General features: G+C 35.4%; 1 protein-coding gene across 5 annotated transcripts in view; it reads left to right on the top strand.

The window, feature by feature from the left end:
• The window catches only part of CEP290 (centrosomal protein 290), a 96,842-nt gene that overhangs the window by 23,469 nt on the left and 54,228 nt on the right, over window positions 1-19,145 (top strand). For all 5 annotated transcript variants that reach the window (XR_003791103.1, XM_029205374.1, XM_029205373.1 and 2 more), the window contains 7 exons: window positions 212-324; window positions 1,887-1,971; window positions 2,517-2,659; window positions 15,128-15,292; window positions 15,690-15,839; window positions 17,433-17,548; window positions 19,010-19,112. Coding sequence is in view for 4 of the 5 variants with exons in the window: in XM_029205374.1 (XP_029061207.1) it covers window positions 212-324; window positions 1,887-1,971; window positions 2,517-2,659; window positions 15,128-15,292; window positions 15,690-15,839; window positions 17,433-17,548; window positions 19,010-19,112 (875 nt within the window). In the remaining variant the exon portion in view is untranslated. The remainder of the gene's footprint in view (window positions 1-211; window positions 325-1,886; window positions 1,972-2,516; window positions 2,660-15,127; window positions 15,293-15,689; window positions 15,840-17,432; window positions 17,549-19,009; window positions 19,113-19,145) is intronic.

The following is a 19,145-nucleotide window of genomic DNA, read 5'->3' as shown; positions in this document are numbered from 1 at the left end:
ATCAAAAAATAAACAACTTATTAATATCTTATTAAAAGTGAGCTAAATCAGGAAGTTGTATAGGAGGCTACATATAGATCAAGGATTTTGGAAATAATTATTCTACATTTTGTTTGAGTTAAAATTTGATTCTAGTTTTTAAGAGTTAAAGTATTGGAATAATAGCAGAGTTATTTTTATGTTTCTCATTTGTTAATTCTTTTATATGTAGGATTAACTGTTGAGGACCTGAACCTAATTGAAGACTTTTCTCAAGAGAATAAAATGGAAGGAAGAAAATTTGATTTCATGAGCCTCAAAAATATGAGTGAAGCACAATCAAAGGTAAATAGTAAGGTACTGCTATGGTGAAGAGAATAAAGAAAAATATTATTATCAGGGCTTTCATTTCTGCCCCCATTGTCTCATTTTGGACATTGCTTCTTTTTATACTTGTTAAATAAAAGGAAAATGTTTTATTTCAATAACCTGTCAATCCCAAGATTCATTAATGAGACATTATTTACTCTGAATACAGATTAGGAGTTCAGATAAAGTAGAGCTGCTGCATAGGAGACCATCATTCAATATTCCACAGTCATGTCAGAATGAGCCTGAAGAGAATATGACCATAGGATCATTATCAAGAATGTTATCTGAAATTCGTCATAGTGTAGAAAGTGAAGTGGATCCTTTTGTCTCTTTAACTAGACATTCTTCATCTATACAAGTGAAAGATAATATTTCACCTCCAGAAACTATTACAATAAGAGAGATTTTTAAAGCACCCTGTCTATAGTCTTTAACAAATCTAGAATCATTAGTCAATACCTTTAGTAGGGAGAATCATGAAGAAATAAATGACCATTTATACTCTGTTTCTGATGAATCTATGAAGAAAGTATCAGGAAGCCATCAGGCACTTGAGAAGACTAATTTCACACAAAAAAGTGATTCTTCTTTACGAGCCTTATCAACAGCTTCAGACTTAATGCAGAAATTATCACTTAGGCAAAAATCTGCAATACTTTGTCAACAAATTCATGAAAATAGAGCTGACGTGGCTAAATCACAAGTAGCAACATCAGAAGATGAACAGGTTCGTACCCCAATAAACTACGCTTATACCAATTTCAAAGAAGATGTAGGAAAAAGTGAAGTACCCGTACAGACAGAGATTTTGAAAAGTAATCTTGAAGTTAATGTTCTGGACCCTGTGCCAATTACTGCACAATCAAAATTATCTCAGATAGATCCACTTGCAAATCTTATAGAACAGCTATGGACAGAACTAGTATTTCTTAGATCTCAGGTGAGCTCTCCTCCAAATTACATTCCTGGGATTTTTTTTTTTAATTCATTTTTATGACTAACAAAATTCGATAAGTAGCAATTATAATAAGAATTCTTTTATGTTTGCACATTAACACTAATTTATACACATTCTGTCTTTTAAAAGATCTAAAAATGCAATACATCTGAAATGAACTCATTGACTTGCCTAATTTATTAAATGTTTCTTTAGAATGAAGCCATAGCACAGGATTTATTGATCAAAGAAGCACAAAGTAGAAATGCAGAAATAGAGCTTGAACGTCATAGAAGCCAGGCAAAACGGGTAGTGTAAAGGCAGATCATTAAAAGAGATGATTGTAGTGCCAAAGACAAAAACCTTCCTTATCTGTTTGCCTTTTCCCATGGGTGTGGGGTCGGGGGGCAGGGGGAGAAGGTGGGAGGAGGATCATTATCTGTTTTACCTTTCAGATTTTATTTTATTTTTGTGAGTGCTGCTACGTTTCTGTAGCTTGCTGTGGGTATGTTAAACCTCAATTGGTCAAACTTCTTTAAACTTCAAAACTATTGTCATTTTTTTTAAATCAATTTTTTTCTCTTTATGTTTTGTTTAGAATGAATTTCTTTCAAGAGAACTAATTGAAAAGGAAAGAGATTTAGAAAGAAGTAGAACAATAATAGCCAAGTTTCAGAATAAATGTAAGTCACTATTATCTCTTATTTTTCTTATTTATTTAGTCTGTACTGAAAATTATGGGATTGAAAGGACTTTACTACATTCTGTTTTCTAGTCTGTTTTAGCCTTAACTAACTATAATGTACAGACTTCAGTCTCTCATTCATCTATTTGATTTGCCTTGCTATATTCATTTTCAGAGCATGTTATTAATCTGAATTTATTGTGATGATAAATAAGTCTATTTTTCTCTTTTGTTCTCTAATGAAAGTACAGTTAGAAAAACAAATTTAAGAAATTTTTAATATAAAGTAAAGGCAAACTATGCTTATGATTTATTTCTTTCAGCCATGAGATATATATGTATATGCACAGGATTTAAATAGGTGTGTGATTTAACTTCATTATTCACACATTGGATTTATAGTTGAATTTTTTGTACATTTATTTGCATTTGCATTTTATAAATGGGTTATTTTTACTGTATGTGAAATATTTGTAATCTATATAGCATAGTGTAAATTATAAAAAAATCTATTCATTCAATGAAAAAAATATTTCATTTTAGTAAAAGAATTAGTTGAAGAAAATAAGCAACTTGAAGAAGGTATGAAAGAAATATTGCAAGCTATTAAGGAAATGCAGAAAGATCCTGATGTTAAAGGAGGGGAAACATCTCTAATTATTCCCAGTCTTGAAAGACTAGTTAATGTAAGTTATTTTTATATTAATGGTTTTATTTTGTTGTTTCATGACTTCAAAGATGTTGTTCCACTCTCATTGATCTCCACAGTTTCTGATGAAACATTTGTTGTCATTTGAGTCACTGTTCTCCTGTATGAAATGTGTAGTTCTTCTTGGGCTACTTTCAAAACTTTCTCTTTTTATTTGGTTTTTGCCAGTTTGACTGCAATGTGCCAAGGGTGTGTGTGTGTGTGTGTGTATGTGTGTGTGTAGCTTGTTTGGGGTTTGCTGAGCTTGAATCTGTTCACTTATGCTATTCACCACAATTGGGAAGTTTTCTGCCATTAATTTCTTCAATCATTTTTTTGCCTCATTCTCTCTGGGACTCCACTGAAACACTTAGACCTTTTGATATTGTCCCACAACTTCTTTAGGCTCTGTTCATTTTTTCGTTCCTAATTTTTTATCTTTTCTGTTCCCAGTTGGATAATTCCCATTGATTTATCTTCAAGTTCACTGATACTTTCTTCTGTCATCTCCATTTTTCTGTTTTAGCGGTCAACTTGAGACCTGGCAGAGCTTTTACACAGAATTTGAAGGTCCCTTTTGTTGGTTCTTTTCCTTCTGGAATTCCCCTCTCACTATTCTGTGGCTTTGGGTCCTATCTTCTGGTTTTTAGGCCAGAAAGAAGACAGGTCACTGGAACTGCAGCTTGCCCTCTCAGTTAAGCCTTAAAAACAAATTTACTGCTTGCTAGTCCTGTCTTCCAAGTTTCAAGTCCCCTTCAAAATCTGTTGCTTTTGTTCATTTTCTAGAACTTTTATGTAGTAGTTTTTTGTATTCACTTCTTAAATGTGAGAGGGTAGGTCTGTTAGGACCTTACACCACAAACCTAGAAGGTAATAGGATGTAGTAAGAATATTTTGAATACTTAAAGACTTAAGAATTACTATGAGAAAGATTTTAGCCATTAAATAATGTTCTATTTATATTTACCATATAGGGACTTAAGAGTTCTACGGTATTGATGAGTGTCTGTTATATAAACTTGAATAAAACATAAGTTTTTAGATTCTTAATATTTAAATCTATGTCATTTACATGATCTGAACATACTTAACATGCATTATTATACTATGCTTGATTTATATAGAAAAAAGTCTTATTCATTGAATTGCTTTTTTTATGATTAGTCAATAGTTGAATACTTTTTTTTTGAATTTTATTTTATTTTTTTATGCAGCAGGTTCTTATTAGTTATCTATTTTATATATATTAGTGTATATATGTCAGTCCCAATCTACCAATTCATCCCACCACCACCAACGCCCGCCACTTTCCCCCCTTGGTGTACATACGTTTGTTCTCTACATCTGTGTCTCAATTTCTGCCCTGCAAACCGGTTCATCTGTACCATTTTTCTAGGTTCCACATATATGTGTTAATATACGATATTTGTTTTTCTCTTTCTAACTTACTTCACTCTGTATGACAGTCTCTAGATCCATCCACATGTCAACAAATGACCCAATTTCGTTCCTTTTTATGGCTGAGTATATTCCATTGTATATATGTACCACATCTTCTTTATCCATTCGTCTGTCGACGGGCATTTAGGTTGCTTCCATGACCTGGCTATTGTAAATAGTGCTGCAATGAACATTGGGGCGCCTGTGTCTTTTTGAATTATGGTTTTCTCTGGGTATATGCCCAGTAGTGGGATTGCTGGGTCATATGCTAATTCTATTTTTAGTTTTTTAAGGAACCTCCATACTGTTCTCCATAGTGGCTGTATCAGTTTACATTCCCACCAACAGTGTAAGAGGGTTCCCTTTTCTTCACACCCTCTCCAGCATTTGTTGTTGTAGATTTTCTGATGATGCCCATTCTAACCAGTGTGAGGAGATACCTCATTGTAGTTTTGATTTGCATTTCTCTAATAATTAGTGATGTTGAGCAGCTTTTCATGTGCTTCTTAGCCATCTGTATGTCTTCTTCAGAGAAATGTCTATTTAGGTCTTCTGCCCATTTTTGGATTCAGTTGTTTGTTATTTTAATATTGAGCTGCATGAGCTGTTTATATATTTCGGAGATTAATCCTTTGTCCGTTGATTCGTTGGCAAATATTTTCTCCCGTTCTGAGGATTGTCTTTTTGTCTTGTTTGTAGTTTCCTTTGATTTGCAGAAGCTTTAAAGTTGCATTAGGTCCCATTTGTTTATTTTTCTTTTTATTTCCATTACTCTAGGAGGTGGATCAAAAAAGATCTTGCTGTGATTTATGTCAAACAGTGTTCTGCCTATGTCTTCCTCTAAGAGTTTTATAGTATCTGGCCTTACATTTAGGTCTCTATTCCATTTTGAGTTTATTTTTGTGTATGGTGTTAGGGAGTGTTCTAATTTCATTCTTTTACATGTAGCTGTCCAGTTTTCCCAGCACCACTTATTGAAGAGACTGTCTTTTGTCCATTGTATATCCTTGCCTCCTTTGTCATAGATTAGTTGACCATAGGTGCGTGGTTTATCTCTGGGCTTTCTATCCTTTTCCATTGATCTATGTTTCTGTTTTTGTGCCAGTACCATACTGTCTTGATTACTGTCACATTGTATTATAGCCTGAAGTCAGGGAGCCTGATTCCTCAAGCTCCGTTTTTCTTTCTCAAGATTGCTTTGGCTGTTCGGGGTCTTTTGTGTTTCCATACAAATTGTGAAATTTTTTGTTCTGTGAAAAATGCCAGTGGTAGTTTGATAGGGATTGCATTGAATCTGTAGATTGCTTTGGGTAGTAGAGTCATTTTCACAATGTTGATTCTTCCAATCCAAGAACATGGTGTATCTCTCCATCTATTTGTATCACCTTTAATTTCTTTCATCACTGTCTTATAATTTTCTTCATACAGGTCTTTTGTCTCCTTAGGCAGGTTTATTCCTAGGTATTTTATTCTTTTTGTTGCAGTGGTAAATGGGAGTGTTTTCTTAATTTCACTTTGAGATTTTTGATCATTAGTGTATAAGAATTCAAGAGATTTCGCTGCATTAATTTTGTATCCTGCTACTTTGCCAAATTCATTGATTAGCTCTAGTAGTTTTCTGGTAGCCTCTTTAGGATTCTCTACGTGTAGTATCATGTCATCTGCAAACAGTGACAGCTTTACTTCTTTTCCGATTTGGATTCCTTTTATTTCCTTTTCTTCTCTGATTGCTGTGGCTAAAACTTCCAAAACTATGTTGAATAAGAGTGGTGAGAGTGGGAAACCTTGTTTTGTTCCTGATCTTAGTGGAAATGCTTTCAGTTTTTCACCATTGAGAACGATGTTGGCTGTGGGTTTGTCATATATGGCCTTTATTATGTTGAGATAAGTTCGCTCTCTGCCTACTTTCTGGAGGATGTTTTTCATAAATTGGTGTTGAATTTTGACGAAATCTTTCTCTGCATCTATTGAGATGATCATCTGGTTTTTCTCCTTCGATTTGTTAATTTGGTGTATCACATTGATTGATTTGCGTATATTGAAGAATCCTTGCATTCCTGGGATAAATCCCACTTGATCATGGTGTATGATCTTTTTAATGTAGTGTTGGATTCTGTTTGCTAGTATTTGGTTGAGGATTTTTGCATCTATATTCATCACTGATATTGGCCTGTAGTTTTCTTTCTTTGTGACATCTTTGTCTGGTTTTGGTTTCAGGGTGATGGTGGCTTTGTAGAATGAGTTTGGGAGTGTTCCTCCCTCTGCTATATTTTGGAAGAGTTTGAGAAGGATAGGTGTTAAGTCTTCTCTAAATGTTTGATAGAATTCTCCTGTGAAGCCATCTGGTCCTGAACTTTTGTTTGTTGGAAGATTTTTAATCACAGTTTGCATTTCAGTGCTTGTGATTGGTCTGTTCATATTTTCTATTTCTTCCCGGTTCAGTCTTGGAAGGTTGTACATTTCTAAGAATTTGTCCATTTCTTCCAGGTTGTCCATTTTATTGGCATAGAGTTGCTTGTAGTAATCTCTCATGATCCTTTGTATTTCTGCAGTGTCAGTTGTTACTTCTCCTTTTTCATTTCTACTTCTATTGATTTGAGTCTTCTCCCTTTTTTTCTTGATGAGTCTGGCTAATGGTTTATCAATTTTCTTTATCTTCTCAAAGAGCCAGCTTTTAATTTTATTGATCTTTGCTATCATTTCCTTCATTTCTTCTTCATTTATTTCTGATCTGATCTTTATGATTTCTTTCCTTCTGCTAACTTAAGGGGTTTTTTTGTTCTTCTTTCTCTAACTGCTTTAGGTGTAAGGTTAGTTTGTTTATTTGAGGTGTTTCTTGTTTCTTAAGGTAGGATTGTATTGCTATAAACTTCACTCTTTTTTTTCTTTCTTTTTTTTTTTTTTGCTGTACGTGGGCCTCTCACTGTTGTGGCCTCTGCAGTTGCAGAGCACAGGTTCCGGATGCGCAGGCTCAGCGGCCATGGCTCACGGGCCTAGCCGCTCCGCTGCATGTGGGATCTTCCCGGACCGGGGCACGAACCCGTGTCCCCTGCATCGGCAGGCGGACTCTCAACCACTGCGCCACCAGGGAAGCCCCTATACTTCACTCTTAAAACTGCTTTTGCTTCATCCCATAGGTTTTGGTCATCGTGTTTTCATTGTCGTTTGTTTCTAGGTATTTTTTGATTTCCTCTTTGATTTCTTCACTGATTTCTTGGTTATTAAGTAGTGTATTGTTTAGCCTCCATGTGTTTATATTTTTTACAGATTTTTTTCCTGTAATTGATTTCTAGTCATAACGTTGTGGTCAGAAAAGATACCTGATATGATTTCAATTTTCTTAAATTTACCAGGGCTTGATTTGTGACCTAATATATGATCTATCCTGGAGAATGTTCCATGAGCACTTGAGAAAAATGTGTATTCTGTTGTTTTTGGATGGAATGTCCTATAAATATCAATTAAGTCCATCCTGTTTAATGTATCCTTTAAAGCTTGTGTTTTCTTATTAATTTTCATTTTGGATGATCTGTCCATTGGTGAAAGTGGGGTGTTAAAGTCCCCTACTATGATTGTGTTACTGTCGATTTCCCTTTTTATGGCTGCTAGTATTTGCCTTATGTATTGAGGTGCTCCTCTGTTGGGTGCATAAATATTTACAGTTGTTATATCTACTTCTTGGATTGATCCCTTGATCATTATGTAGTGTCCTTCTTTGTCTCTAGTAATAGTCTTTGTTTTAAAGTGTATTTTATCTGATATGAGATTTGCTACTCCAGCTTTCTTTTGATTTCCATTTGCATGGAATATCTTTTTCCATCCCCTCACTTTCAGTCTGTATGTGTCCCTAGGTCTGAAGTGGGTCTCTTGTAGACAGCATATATACGGGTTTTGTTTTTGTATCCATTCAGGCAGTCTATGTCTTTTGGTTGGAGCATTTACTCTATTTACATTTACGGTAATTATCAGTATGTATGTCCCTATTACCATTTTCTTAATTGTTTTGGGTTTGTTATTGTAGGTCTTTTCCTTCTCTTGAGTTTCCTGCCTAGGGAAGTTCCTTTAGTATTTGTTGTAAAGCTTGTTTGGTTGTGCTGAATTCTCTTAGCATTTGCTTGTCTGTAAAGGTTTTAATTTCTCCATCAGATCTGAATGAGGTCCTTGCTGGGTAGAGTAATCTTGGTTGTAGGTTTTTCCCTTTCATCACTTTAAATATGTCCTGCCACTCCCTTCTGGCTTGCAGAGTTTCTGCTGAAAGATCAGCTATTAACCTTATGGGGATTCCCTTGCATGTTATTTGTTGTTTTTCCCTTGCTGCTTTTAATAATTTTTGTTTGTATTTAATTTTTCATAGTTCGATGAATATGTGTCTTGACATGTTTCTCCTTCAATTTATCCTGTATGGGACTCTCTGTGCTTCCTGCACTTGATACACTATTTACTTTCCCATATCAGGGAAGTTTTCAACTATAATGGCTTCAAATATTTTCTCAGTCCCTTTCTTTTTCTCTTCTTCTTCTGGGACACCTGTAATTCGAATGTTGTTGCATTTAATGTTGTCCCAGATGTCTCTGAGACTGTCCTCAATTCTTTTCAGTCTTTTTTATTTATTCTGCTCTGCAATAGTTATTTCCACTATTTAATCTTCCAGGTCACTTATCCGTTCTTCTGCCTCAGTTATTCTGCTATTGATCCCTTCTAGAGGATTTTTAATTTCATTTATTGTGTTGTTCATCACAGTTTGTTTGCTCTTTAGTTCTTCTAGGTGCTTGTTAAACGTTTCTTATATTTTCTCCATTCTATTTCCAAGATTTTGGATCATCTTTACTAATAATATTCTCAATTCTTTTTCAGGTACACTGCCTATTTCCTCTTCATTTGTTACGTCTGGTGGGTTTTTGCCTTGCTCCTTCATCTGCTATGTGTTTCTCTATCTTCTCATTTTGCTTAACTTACTGTGTTTGGGGTCTCCTTTTCGCAGGCTGCAAGTTCGTAGTTCCTGTTGTTTTTGGTGTCTGCCCTCAGTGGCCAAGGTTGGTTCAGTTGTGTTGGCTTCCTGGTGGAGGGGACTAGTGCCTGTGTTCTTGTGGATGAGGCTGGATCTTGTCTTTCTGGTCAGCCGGTCCACGTCTGGTGGTGTGTTTTGGGGTGTCTCTGACCTTATTATGATTATAGGCAGCCTCTCTGCTAATCTGTGGGGTTGTGTTCTTGTCTTGCTAGTTTTTTGGCATAGGATGTGCAGCACTGTAGCTTGCTGGTCATTGAGTGGAGCTGGGTCTTGGCTGAGATGGAGATTTCTGGGAGATTTTCGCCGTTTGGTATCACGTGGAGCTGAGAGGTCTCTGGTGGACCAATGTCCTGAACTTGGCTCTCCCACCTCAGAGACACAGCCCTGACGCCTGTGTGGAGCACCAAGAGCCTGTTATCCACACAGCTCAGAATAAAAGGGAGAACAGATGAAAGAAAGAATGAAAAAGATGAAATAAAATAAAATCAAATGGTTATTAAAATAAAAATATTTTTTAAAATGTTTAATGTAATCAAAAAAAAGAAAGAAGAGAGCAACCAAACCAAAAAGCAAATCCACCAATGATAAAAAGAGCTAAAAACCATACTAAGAGAAAAAGAAAGAAAAAACAGACAGACAGAACCCTAGGGCAAATGGTAAAAGCAAAGCTATGTAGACAAAATCACACACAGAAGCATACACATACACACTCATAAAAAGAGAAAAAGGGAAAAAATATGTATCGTTGCTCCCCAAGTCCACGTCCTCAATTTGGGATGATTTGTTGTCTATTCAGGTATTCCACAGATGCAGGGTACATCAAATTGATTGTGGAGATTTAATCCGCTGCTCCTGAGGCTGCTGGGAAAGATTTCCCTTTCTCCTCTTTGTTCGTCCAGCTCCTGGGGTTTAGCTTTGGATTTGTACCCGCCTCTGCGTGTAGCTCACCTTAGGGCATCTGTTCCTCGCTCAGACAGGATGGGGTTAAAGGAGCAGCTGATTCTGGGCTCTGGCTCACTAATGCTGCGGGGAGGGAGGGGTACAGAGTGTGGGGCGAGCCTGTGACGGCAGAGGACCACGTGACGTTGCACCAGCCTGAGGATCTGTGTTCTCCCAGGTAAGTTGTCCCTGGATCACGGGACCCTAGCAGTGGCAGGCTGCACAGGCTCCTGAGAGGGGCGGTGTGGATAGTGACCCGTGCTCGCACACAGGCTTCTTGGTGGCGGTGGCAGCCGCCTTAGCGTCTCATGCCCGTCTCTGGGGTCCGCACTGATAGCTGCGGCTCGCGCCCGGTCTCTGGAGCTCCTTTAAGCAGCGCTCTTAATCCCCTCCCCTCACGCACCAGGAAACAAAGAGGCAAGAAAAAGTCTCTTGCCTCTTCGGCCATTCCAGACATTTTCCCGGACTCCCTCCTGGATAGCTATGGCGCACTAGCCCTGTTTAGGCTGTGTTCACGCAGCCAACCCCTGTCCTCTCCCTGGAATCTGACTGAAGCCCGAGCCTCAGCTCCCAATCCCCGCCCGCCCCGGCGGGGGAGCAGACAAGCCTCTCCGGCTGGTGAGTGCTGGTCGGCACCAATCCTCTGTGCGGTAATCTCCTCGCTTTGCCCTCCGCACCCCTGTTGCTGTGCTCTCCTCCGTGGCGACGAAGCTTCCCCCCCTCTGCCACCTGCAGTCTCCGCCCGCGAAGGGGCTTCCTAGTGTGTGGAAGCTTTTCCTCCTTCACAGCTCCCTCCCGCTGGTGCAGATCCCGTCCCTATTCTTTTGTCTCTGTTTTATTTTTTTTCTTTTGCCCTACCCTGGTACGTGGGGAGTTTCTTGCCTTTTGGGAGGTCTAAGGTCTTCTGCCAGCATTCAGTAGGTGTTCTGTAGGAGTTGTTCCACATGTAGATGTATTTCTGATGTATTTGTGGGGAGGAGGGTGATCTCCACGTCTTACTCTTCCGCCATCTTGAAGCTCCTCCCTCCCATACACATTTTAAGATTTTTTGTTCTAGTTCTGTAAAACATGCCACTGGTAATTTGATAGGGATTGCATTGAATCTGTAGATTGCTGTGAGTAGGATAGTCATTTTCACAATATTGATCTTTCCAATCCAAGAACATGGTATATCTCTCCATCTGTTTGCGTCATTTTTGATGTCTTTCACCAGTGTCTTAGGGTTTTCTGAGTACAGGTCTTTTACCTCCTTAGGTAGGTTTATTCCTAGGTATTTTATTCTTTTTGTTGCAATGGTGAATGGAATTGTTTGCTTAATTTCTCTTTCTTATCTTTCGTTGTTAGTGTATAGGAATGCAAAAGATTTCTGTGCATTAATTTTGTTTCCTGCAACTTTACCAAATTCATTGATTAGCTCTAGTAGTTTTCTGGTGGCATCTTTAGGATTCTCTATGTATAGTATCATGTCATCTGCAAACAGTGACAGTTTTACTTCTTCTTTTCCAATTTGTATTCCTTTCATTTCTTTTCCTTCTCTGATTGCCGTGGCTAGGACTTACAAAGTATGTTGAATAATAGTGGTGAGAGCGGACATCCTTGTCTTTTTCCTGATCTTAGAGGAAAGGCTTTCAGTTTTTTACCATTGAGAATGATGTTTGCTGTGGGTTTGTCGTATATGGCCTTTATGATGTTGAGGTAGGTTCCCTCTGTGCCCACTTTCTGGAGAGTTTTTATCATAAATGGGGTGTTGAATTTTGTCAGAAGCTTTTTCTGCATCTATTGAGATGATCATATGGTTTTTCTTCTTCAATTTGTTAATATGGTGTATCACATTGATTGATTTACATATGTTGAAGAATCCTTGCATAACCTGGATAAATCCCACTTGATCATGGTGTATGATCCTTTTAATGTGTTGTTGGATTCTGTTTGCTAGTGTTTTGTTGAGGATTTTTGCATCTATGTTCATCAGTGTTGTTGGTCTGTAATTTTCTTTTTTTGTAGTATCTTTGTCTGGTTTTGGTATCAGGGTGATGGTGGCCTCATAGAATGAGTTTGGGGGTGTTCCTTCTTCAATTTTTTGGAAGAGTTTGAGAAAATTGGTGTTAGCTCTTCTCTAAATGTTTGATAGAATTCACCTGTGAAGCCATCTGATCCTGGAACTTTTGTTTGTTGGAAGATTTTTAATCACAGTTTCAATTTCAGTGCTTGTGTTTGGTCTCTTCATATTTTCTATTTTTTCCTGGTTCAGTCTTGGAAGATTATACCTTTCTAAGAATTTGTCTGTTTCTTCAAGGTTGTCCATTTTATTGGCATAGAGTTGCTTGTAGTAGTCTCTTAGGATGCTTTGTATTTCTACAGTGTCAGTTGTAACTTCTCCATTTTCATTTCTAATTTTATTGATTTGAGTCCTCTACCTCTTTTTCTTGATGAGTCTGGCTAAAGGTTTATCAATTTTGTTTATCTTCTTAAAGAACCAGCTTTTAGTTTTATTGATCTTTGCTATTGTTTTCTTTGTTTCTGTTTCATTGATGTCTGCTCTAATCTTTATGATTTCTTTCCTTCTACTAACTTTCGGTTTTGTTTGTTCTTCTTTCTCTAGTTCCTTTAGGTGTAACGTTAGGTTGTTTATTTGAGATTTTTCTTGTTTCTTGAGGTAGGCTTGTATTGCTCTAAGCTTCCCTCTTAGAACTGTTTTTGCTGCATCCCATAGGTTTTGGATCATCGTGTTTTCATTGTCATTTGTCTCTAGGTATTTTTTGATTTTGTCTTTGATTTCTTCAGTGATCTCTTGGTTATTTAATAACATATTGTTTAGCCTCCATGTGTTTGTGTTTTTTATGTTTTTTTCCTTGTAATTGACTTCTAATCTCATAGTATTGTGGTTGGAAAAGATGTTTGATATGATTACAGTTTTCTTAAATTTACTGAGGCTTGATTTGTGACCCAAGATGTGATCCATCCTGGAGAATGTTCTGTGTGCACTTGAGAAGAAAGTGTAATCTGCTGTTTTTGGATGGAATGTCCTGCAAATGTCAATTAAATCTAACTGGTCTATTGTGTCATTTGAAGCTTGTCTTTCCTTATTAATTTTCTGTCTGGATGATCTGTCCATTGGTGAAGTGAGGTGTTTAAGTCCCCCACTATTTTTGTGTTACTCTCGATTTCCTCTTTTATAGCTGTTAGCTGTTGCCTTATGTATTGAGGTGCTCCTATGTTGGGTGCATATATATTTCTAATTGTTATATCTACTTCTTGGATTGATCCCTTGATCATTATGTGGTGTCCTTCCTTGTCTCTTGTAACATTCTTTATTTTAAAGTCTATTTTATCTGATATGAGTATTGCTACTCCAGCTTTCTTTTGATTCCCATTTGCCTGGAATGTTTTTTTTTATAATAATACCATTTTTTTAGCAGAGAGTGATACTAGTATGTTAAAATCTTTCTGAGGTAGAAAATCATTTAACAGAATTTATGAAACCCTTTTGATTCCCTTTGTTCCCTATATATCCCTTTATAGTTCTGACTTTTCTTCTCTGGTTGGTTACTTTGTTTTTTCTCCACTATTTTAAGTATCTAAAATGATTCTTCATACTTTCTTATGTGAACATCTTTTGTCTGTGATGCTGCCCACTACTAATACTCAGATCAAACTCTGTTCTACAAGGGAAGCTCTATTTAGTGACCAAATAGAAACAGAATAATAGCCCAGAAAGATTCTACGTTTTTAAATTTTTATTTATTTATTTTTTAAGTTTTTTTATTTTAATTGACAGCCTGTGGCCTTCCTAGGATTCTTGTTTCCATCGATTTTGTCTGCTTCTCTTCTGGGTTATCATTTTTTTTTCTGATTGATATGCCCCATCTGAATGACCTAACAGTATGTCCTCTAAGAAATCATCAGAATCAATGACACTTTAGATCAGATAATTCTGGCTTCTGCACTTTAGTTCACTTTCTATTGCTATAGGGTGTTTTTCAGGGCCCCTAATCACCATCTACTTCAATCTCATTTTACCACAAGGATTTATAGATAACATGTTGCTATTTTTCAGCAAGACAACTAACTAGACTACTTTGTCATCTGTCAGAATACCTCCTTCTGCCTACCTCTTTCTGCTATCCCCTTTGAATTAGTATAAATTATTACTCCACATGGCCTGCTCTCATCTCCTTAGGGTAAAGGCTTACTCTTACAGACCTACTGCCTTGAGTTAAATCCCAGATCACCCTCCTGAATAGGATATTACATATGATTTTACTCATCTTACTTTCTTTGTCTTCTGCCTTCATTTCTGAAGCTTTACTTTGCATTTAACAGTTTTGTTCCATAAAGTCCAGATCTGTTGGTATGTATGTATTGTGTATATGTGTACATAGGGGTAGGTATATTTATATATGCCATTATTGGGGACTTAGGAGCAGTGAAGCCTCTTGGATAGTATTTTAATATTTGACAGATTATTTTTGCTTATCCAGCACTCTTGGATAACACTGTTTTATCATACTTTGCCTTTGTTATTATGTATGCTTCAACTGGAGAGGAAGCAATGAAAAATTTAATTAATTAAATGTAGTAGCTATTTCATTCCTTTGCTCATGCTTTAAATTCAGATGCTTCATGGTTTCAAAGCATTTACATATAAATTTTCTCATTTTGACTGTATAAAAACCTTGTGAAGTTGACAGAGCTAACATTATTTCCTCTTCTTTAGAGTTAAGGAAGCTAAGGTATAAGGAATTTCAAGTCACTTGCCCAGCAAATAAGAGATTGGTTAATATTTGAACCCTAGTCATGTTGTTCCTGTCTAGTTGTTTTTCTGGTCTACCAGTCTATTTGGATTAGCTAGATATTGTTAATTGTTAGAAAGAAGTGATTGGTATGCTTGGTAATACTGTTGTAGGTTAAACTGGTATTTTATCAATTTAAATTTATAAATAAGAGATAGATTTGGTATATTTTATTATACATGGGAATAGTAAAATGCTTAAATGTGAATTTTACTTAAACATAGATTTTTTACTATGACTTTAGTGTTTTTCTTCACATTTCTTCTATATAATTTAAATATATTAGGCTATAGAATCAAAGAATGCAGAAGGAATATTTGATGCCAATCTGCATTTAAAAGCCCAAGTTGATCAACTTACTGGAAGGAATGAAGAATTAAGACAGGAGCTCAGGGAATCTCGGAAGGAGGCTATAAATTATTCTCAGCAGTTGACAAAAGCAAATTTAAAGGTGAGAATTTTATTATATAAAAGAAAATGCTGAGCATATGAATAAAGATTTAATGTGAAACATTTAATTTTTTTTTAAATGACTATTTTATGAGAAAATGCCCCTTGAATTAATTCTTTCAACATTCGGAAAGCTTCTGTTTGAATTTTTAAAATTAAATTAGTGGAAAAATATGTACTGTGTAACATAAAAGGATACAAAAATTCTAAATATATTCCTAGACATTTCTAAGTAGTAGTAATTATAAATTAAATTATAATTTAATTAATACTTGGCAGAGCATTCATATATCTACTTGTTCAAGATATTCAGTAGGAAGTGTTAGTTACTGCTTTTAAATTTGTCTTTCTTTGGGTATAAGAGATGAGATTCTCATTTCTGAACTGTTCGTTTGCAGATAGATCATCTTGAAAAAGAGACCAGTCTTTTACGACAATCAGAAGGATCAAATGTTGTGTTTAAAGGAGTAGACTTACCTGATGGGGTAGCACCATCTAGTGCCAATATCATTAATTCTCAGAATGAATATTTAATACATATCTTACAGGTACTTAAAATTTTATATGTGAGTAACAAAAATAGTTGATAGTATGTTGTATAATTTAATCATCATATATTCCTTTGCATTCTTAGAATATTAACAGTGAAATTTTTTTAATGATTTTGATATTAGATGGAATGTTATGAATAAAAGCAGTTTATTCCATTCATCTGAATGAGAAGCATGCATGCCATTCATATGAAATATATGATTGACAGATAGAATAACATGCAGCTACTATGAGGTAGTAATGTATAAATAAAGTGAGCTCTTTTATTTATTGCTGGTTGGAAAAGCAATTCACATGAATAAAGTCTGACACAGCTTTTTGTGTAGTGATTAGAATCGTTCCTTTTTTTGTGTGTTAACTACAAGAAGAAACTTTTAAACAAAATTGTCTTTTATCTCTTTCTTCCCTTTACCCTGTAAGGTATTAGTTAATCTGTTAGCAAATTAGAAAGGATACTGCTTGCCTTGTGTTTGTTTCTCAGTTTTGCTGTCTATATTACAGTCATTATGAATGGCATAATGAGAGATGCTTTTCATTATTTCATTTGAGTGTGAATACTCGTAATATCACATACATTGCAAATATAATCACAAAAATGTGTTCAGAATCAATGAAAGTAAGTTTTTGATTATAAGCACTGCTGTTTCCCTTTCCTAAATAATCCATTTGTGAATATACTTGAGTTATGATTATCAGATGCTTGTATTTGTATATTATATTAATTAATCATTTTTTGAGTATTAGAATTTACTTATTAGAACATTATAATTCATGTTATTTAATTACTTTTAAATTTATAATTTTAGCATTCTTCATGAATTTATTCTTCTTCAATACAGGAACATTGTCAATAAGTGATAGAAGTATTGCATTGTCATGTTACTTGTGATAAGATTCATTTTTTTCATCTTTATATAAAAAACACATGAGAAGCATTGTGGTAGATTAGAGAACCAATTCGGAATCTGAAAACCTGTTCAAAGTGGCAAAACAAGTACTTGGACTCCCAGTCCTAAGGCAGCATAGAGTGATAGAAGTAGCAAGGTCTTTGGAGTCAGCCAGACCTGACTGCAAGTGTTAGATCTGCAATATGTAAAGCACCTGGCACTGAGCTTGGCATGTGTGCTTAGAAAATGGTTACCAAGGGTAGTATTAATGAGTTTTTTAATGTTGAGTAAGTTACTTGATCTTTCTAAGTCTCAAGTTTCTTCATCTTCAAAATGAAATCATTGGAAAGGACAATTTGACTGGAGCTATGAATGCATATGTTCACTAAAGGGTATGTGGGACTGAGTGGCTAAAGGTAAGTTTGTAACCACTGTACCTGATCCTTTGTATGGTTACTGTAACTATTCTGTATGATGAAAATAATTTTATCTGTTTCATAGCACTTCTCATTTACACGTATTACCTCATTCCATATGCCATAAGGTGTTCAGAATAATCATAGAAATGACCTGTGCTGCTTATGGATTTGCTATTATCTTTTGTATATTTTTCTATAATCTTGTCAGAATATGAATTTATACCTTCAAATTTAAAATATGTCCTGATGCTTTTTTCATTCTCATTTTTAAACCAATTTTTAGGAACTAGAATATAAAGAAAATAAGTTAAAGAATTTAGAAGATTCTCTTGAAGACTATAACAGAAAATTTGCAGTAATTCGTCATCAACAGAGCTTATTATATAAAGAATACCTAAGGTATAGGTGTTAGCAAAACTTTATAAATATAATTGAAGAATATTCGTGTTAAAGCTAAGTAACAAAAAATATTTAGATATTTTCTTTTACTTTTTCTTCCTGCCTCTTCACCTCCGCTTTGTGTCTTGGTTCCTTATCTGTAAAATTCTGTGATAGTAATACTTTTTCATAGGGTTATTATGAAACTTAAATGAATCATGTGAAAATGCCCAGATATGAGTATTTTGTGAATATTATAGCACATATGAACTGTTTATAAATGTCAGCTGTTAGCATCATTCTTCATCATCACCATCATCATTATTCATATATTTTCATGGGGAACTAACCTGTTTGTGCTTATCTCTGCCATCTCATCTGTACCAATGGACTAATATCCTTAGTAATAGTTAGAATACCTGATTAAAGGTGATTTAAACACTAAGAGTGACTACGATTTGATCTAACAAGAAAACCAAGGCTAATTATAGGGCAGGTCAATGTTTGGGAGTCTTATAGTATAGGTCATATTATCTCCTATGTTGGTTATAAAATAGCTGAAGGAAGGAGTTCAAGGAAGATGGAACCATGACCATTGAAGAAGAGGGGCATTTTTTTTTCACATAACTTTTTATTTTTACATGAAACTTTTTCCAGAGGCTGCTGGCAGACTTAGATCTCATTAGTCAGAATTGGGTTAATGAGCTGTCCAAGTCATATGTCCAGGTTTGAATCATTCAGTTCAAAGAGAATTCTGACACCATAATTGGTTTATGCCAAGCAGATTGCAGGTCTGTGTAGGCAACAATGTCTTATACACCTTCTTTTAAGTCTAATTATTTCTCATTTTGTTTGTATTCTAGATATTTTATAAGTAACACTCAAATTTTAAGAGTAGAGTCAGGGGCTTTCCTGGTGGCGCAGTGGTTGAGAGTCCCCTGCCGATGCAGGGTACATGGGTTTGTGCCCCGGTCTGGGAGGATCCCACATGCCGCGGAGCGGCTGGGCCCGTGGGCCATGGCCGCTGAGCCTGCGTGTCCGGGAGAGGCCACAACAGTGAGGGGCCCGTGTACCGAAAAAGAAAAAAAAAGAATTTTACTATAAGAGTAGGGTCAGAATACTGAGACTTGATTTCCAGAATTAGTTTGGGGTATTGATTATTTTCTTAATTGTTTTCTGTTTTTAATAAAATGTTTATAAGATTCAGCTGCAATTGTTATATTGTAACAATTGTAAAGTAATAATTTGTAGATTAATGAAAATAATTTGATAAAATAATTTCTTTACCTCTCATTTATTAAATAAAAATATAACTTTCAGGATAAATCCTTTCAAGTGGCATTTCTACTTATGTTATCAGATATTGACTAGTTATGATTTCTCTTATTTTATAGAAACTAAATTTCCATAATCTATAGCTATCTCTTCCTATAGTTAAATATTTTATTAGGTTTACTGTATTGTTATTTTTATTTTTTTAAGTGAAAAGGAGACCTGGAAAACAGAATCTGAAACAATGAAAGAGGAAAAGAGAAAACTTGAGGATCAAATCCAACAAGATGCTATAAAAATAAAAGAATATAATGTAAGTAAAGCACTTTTAAAATCAATATATAAT

This window comes from Monodon monoceros, unplaced genomic scaffold (assembly GCF_005190385.1).
Source record: "Monodon monoceros isolate NGI ecotype Baffin Bay Population unplaced genomic scaffold, NGI_Narwhal_1 Super_Scaffold_6, whole genome shotgun sequence".
Taxonomy (NCBI): Eukaryota; Metazoa; Chordata; class Mammalia; order Artiodactyla; family Monodontidae; genus Monodon; species Monodon monoceros.
Note: the sequence above shows the minus strand (reverse complement) of the source record. Positions and strands in the feature narration are given on the sequence as shown.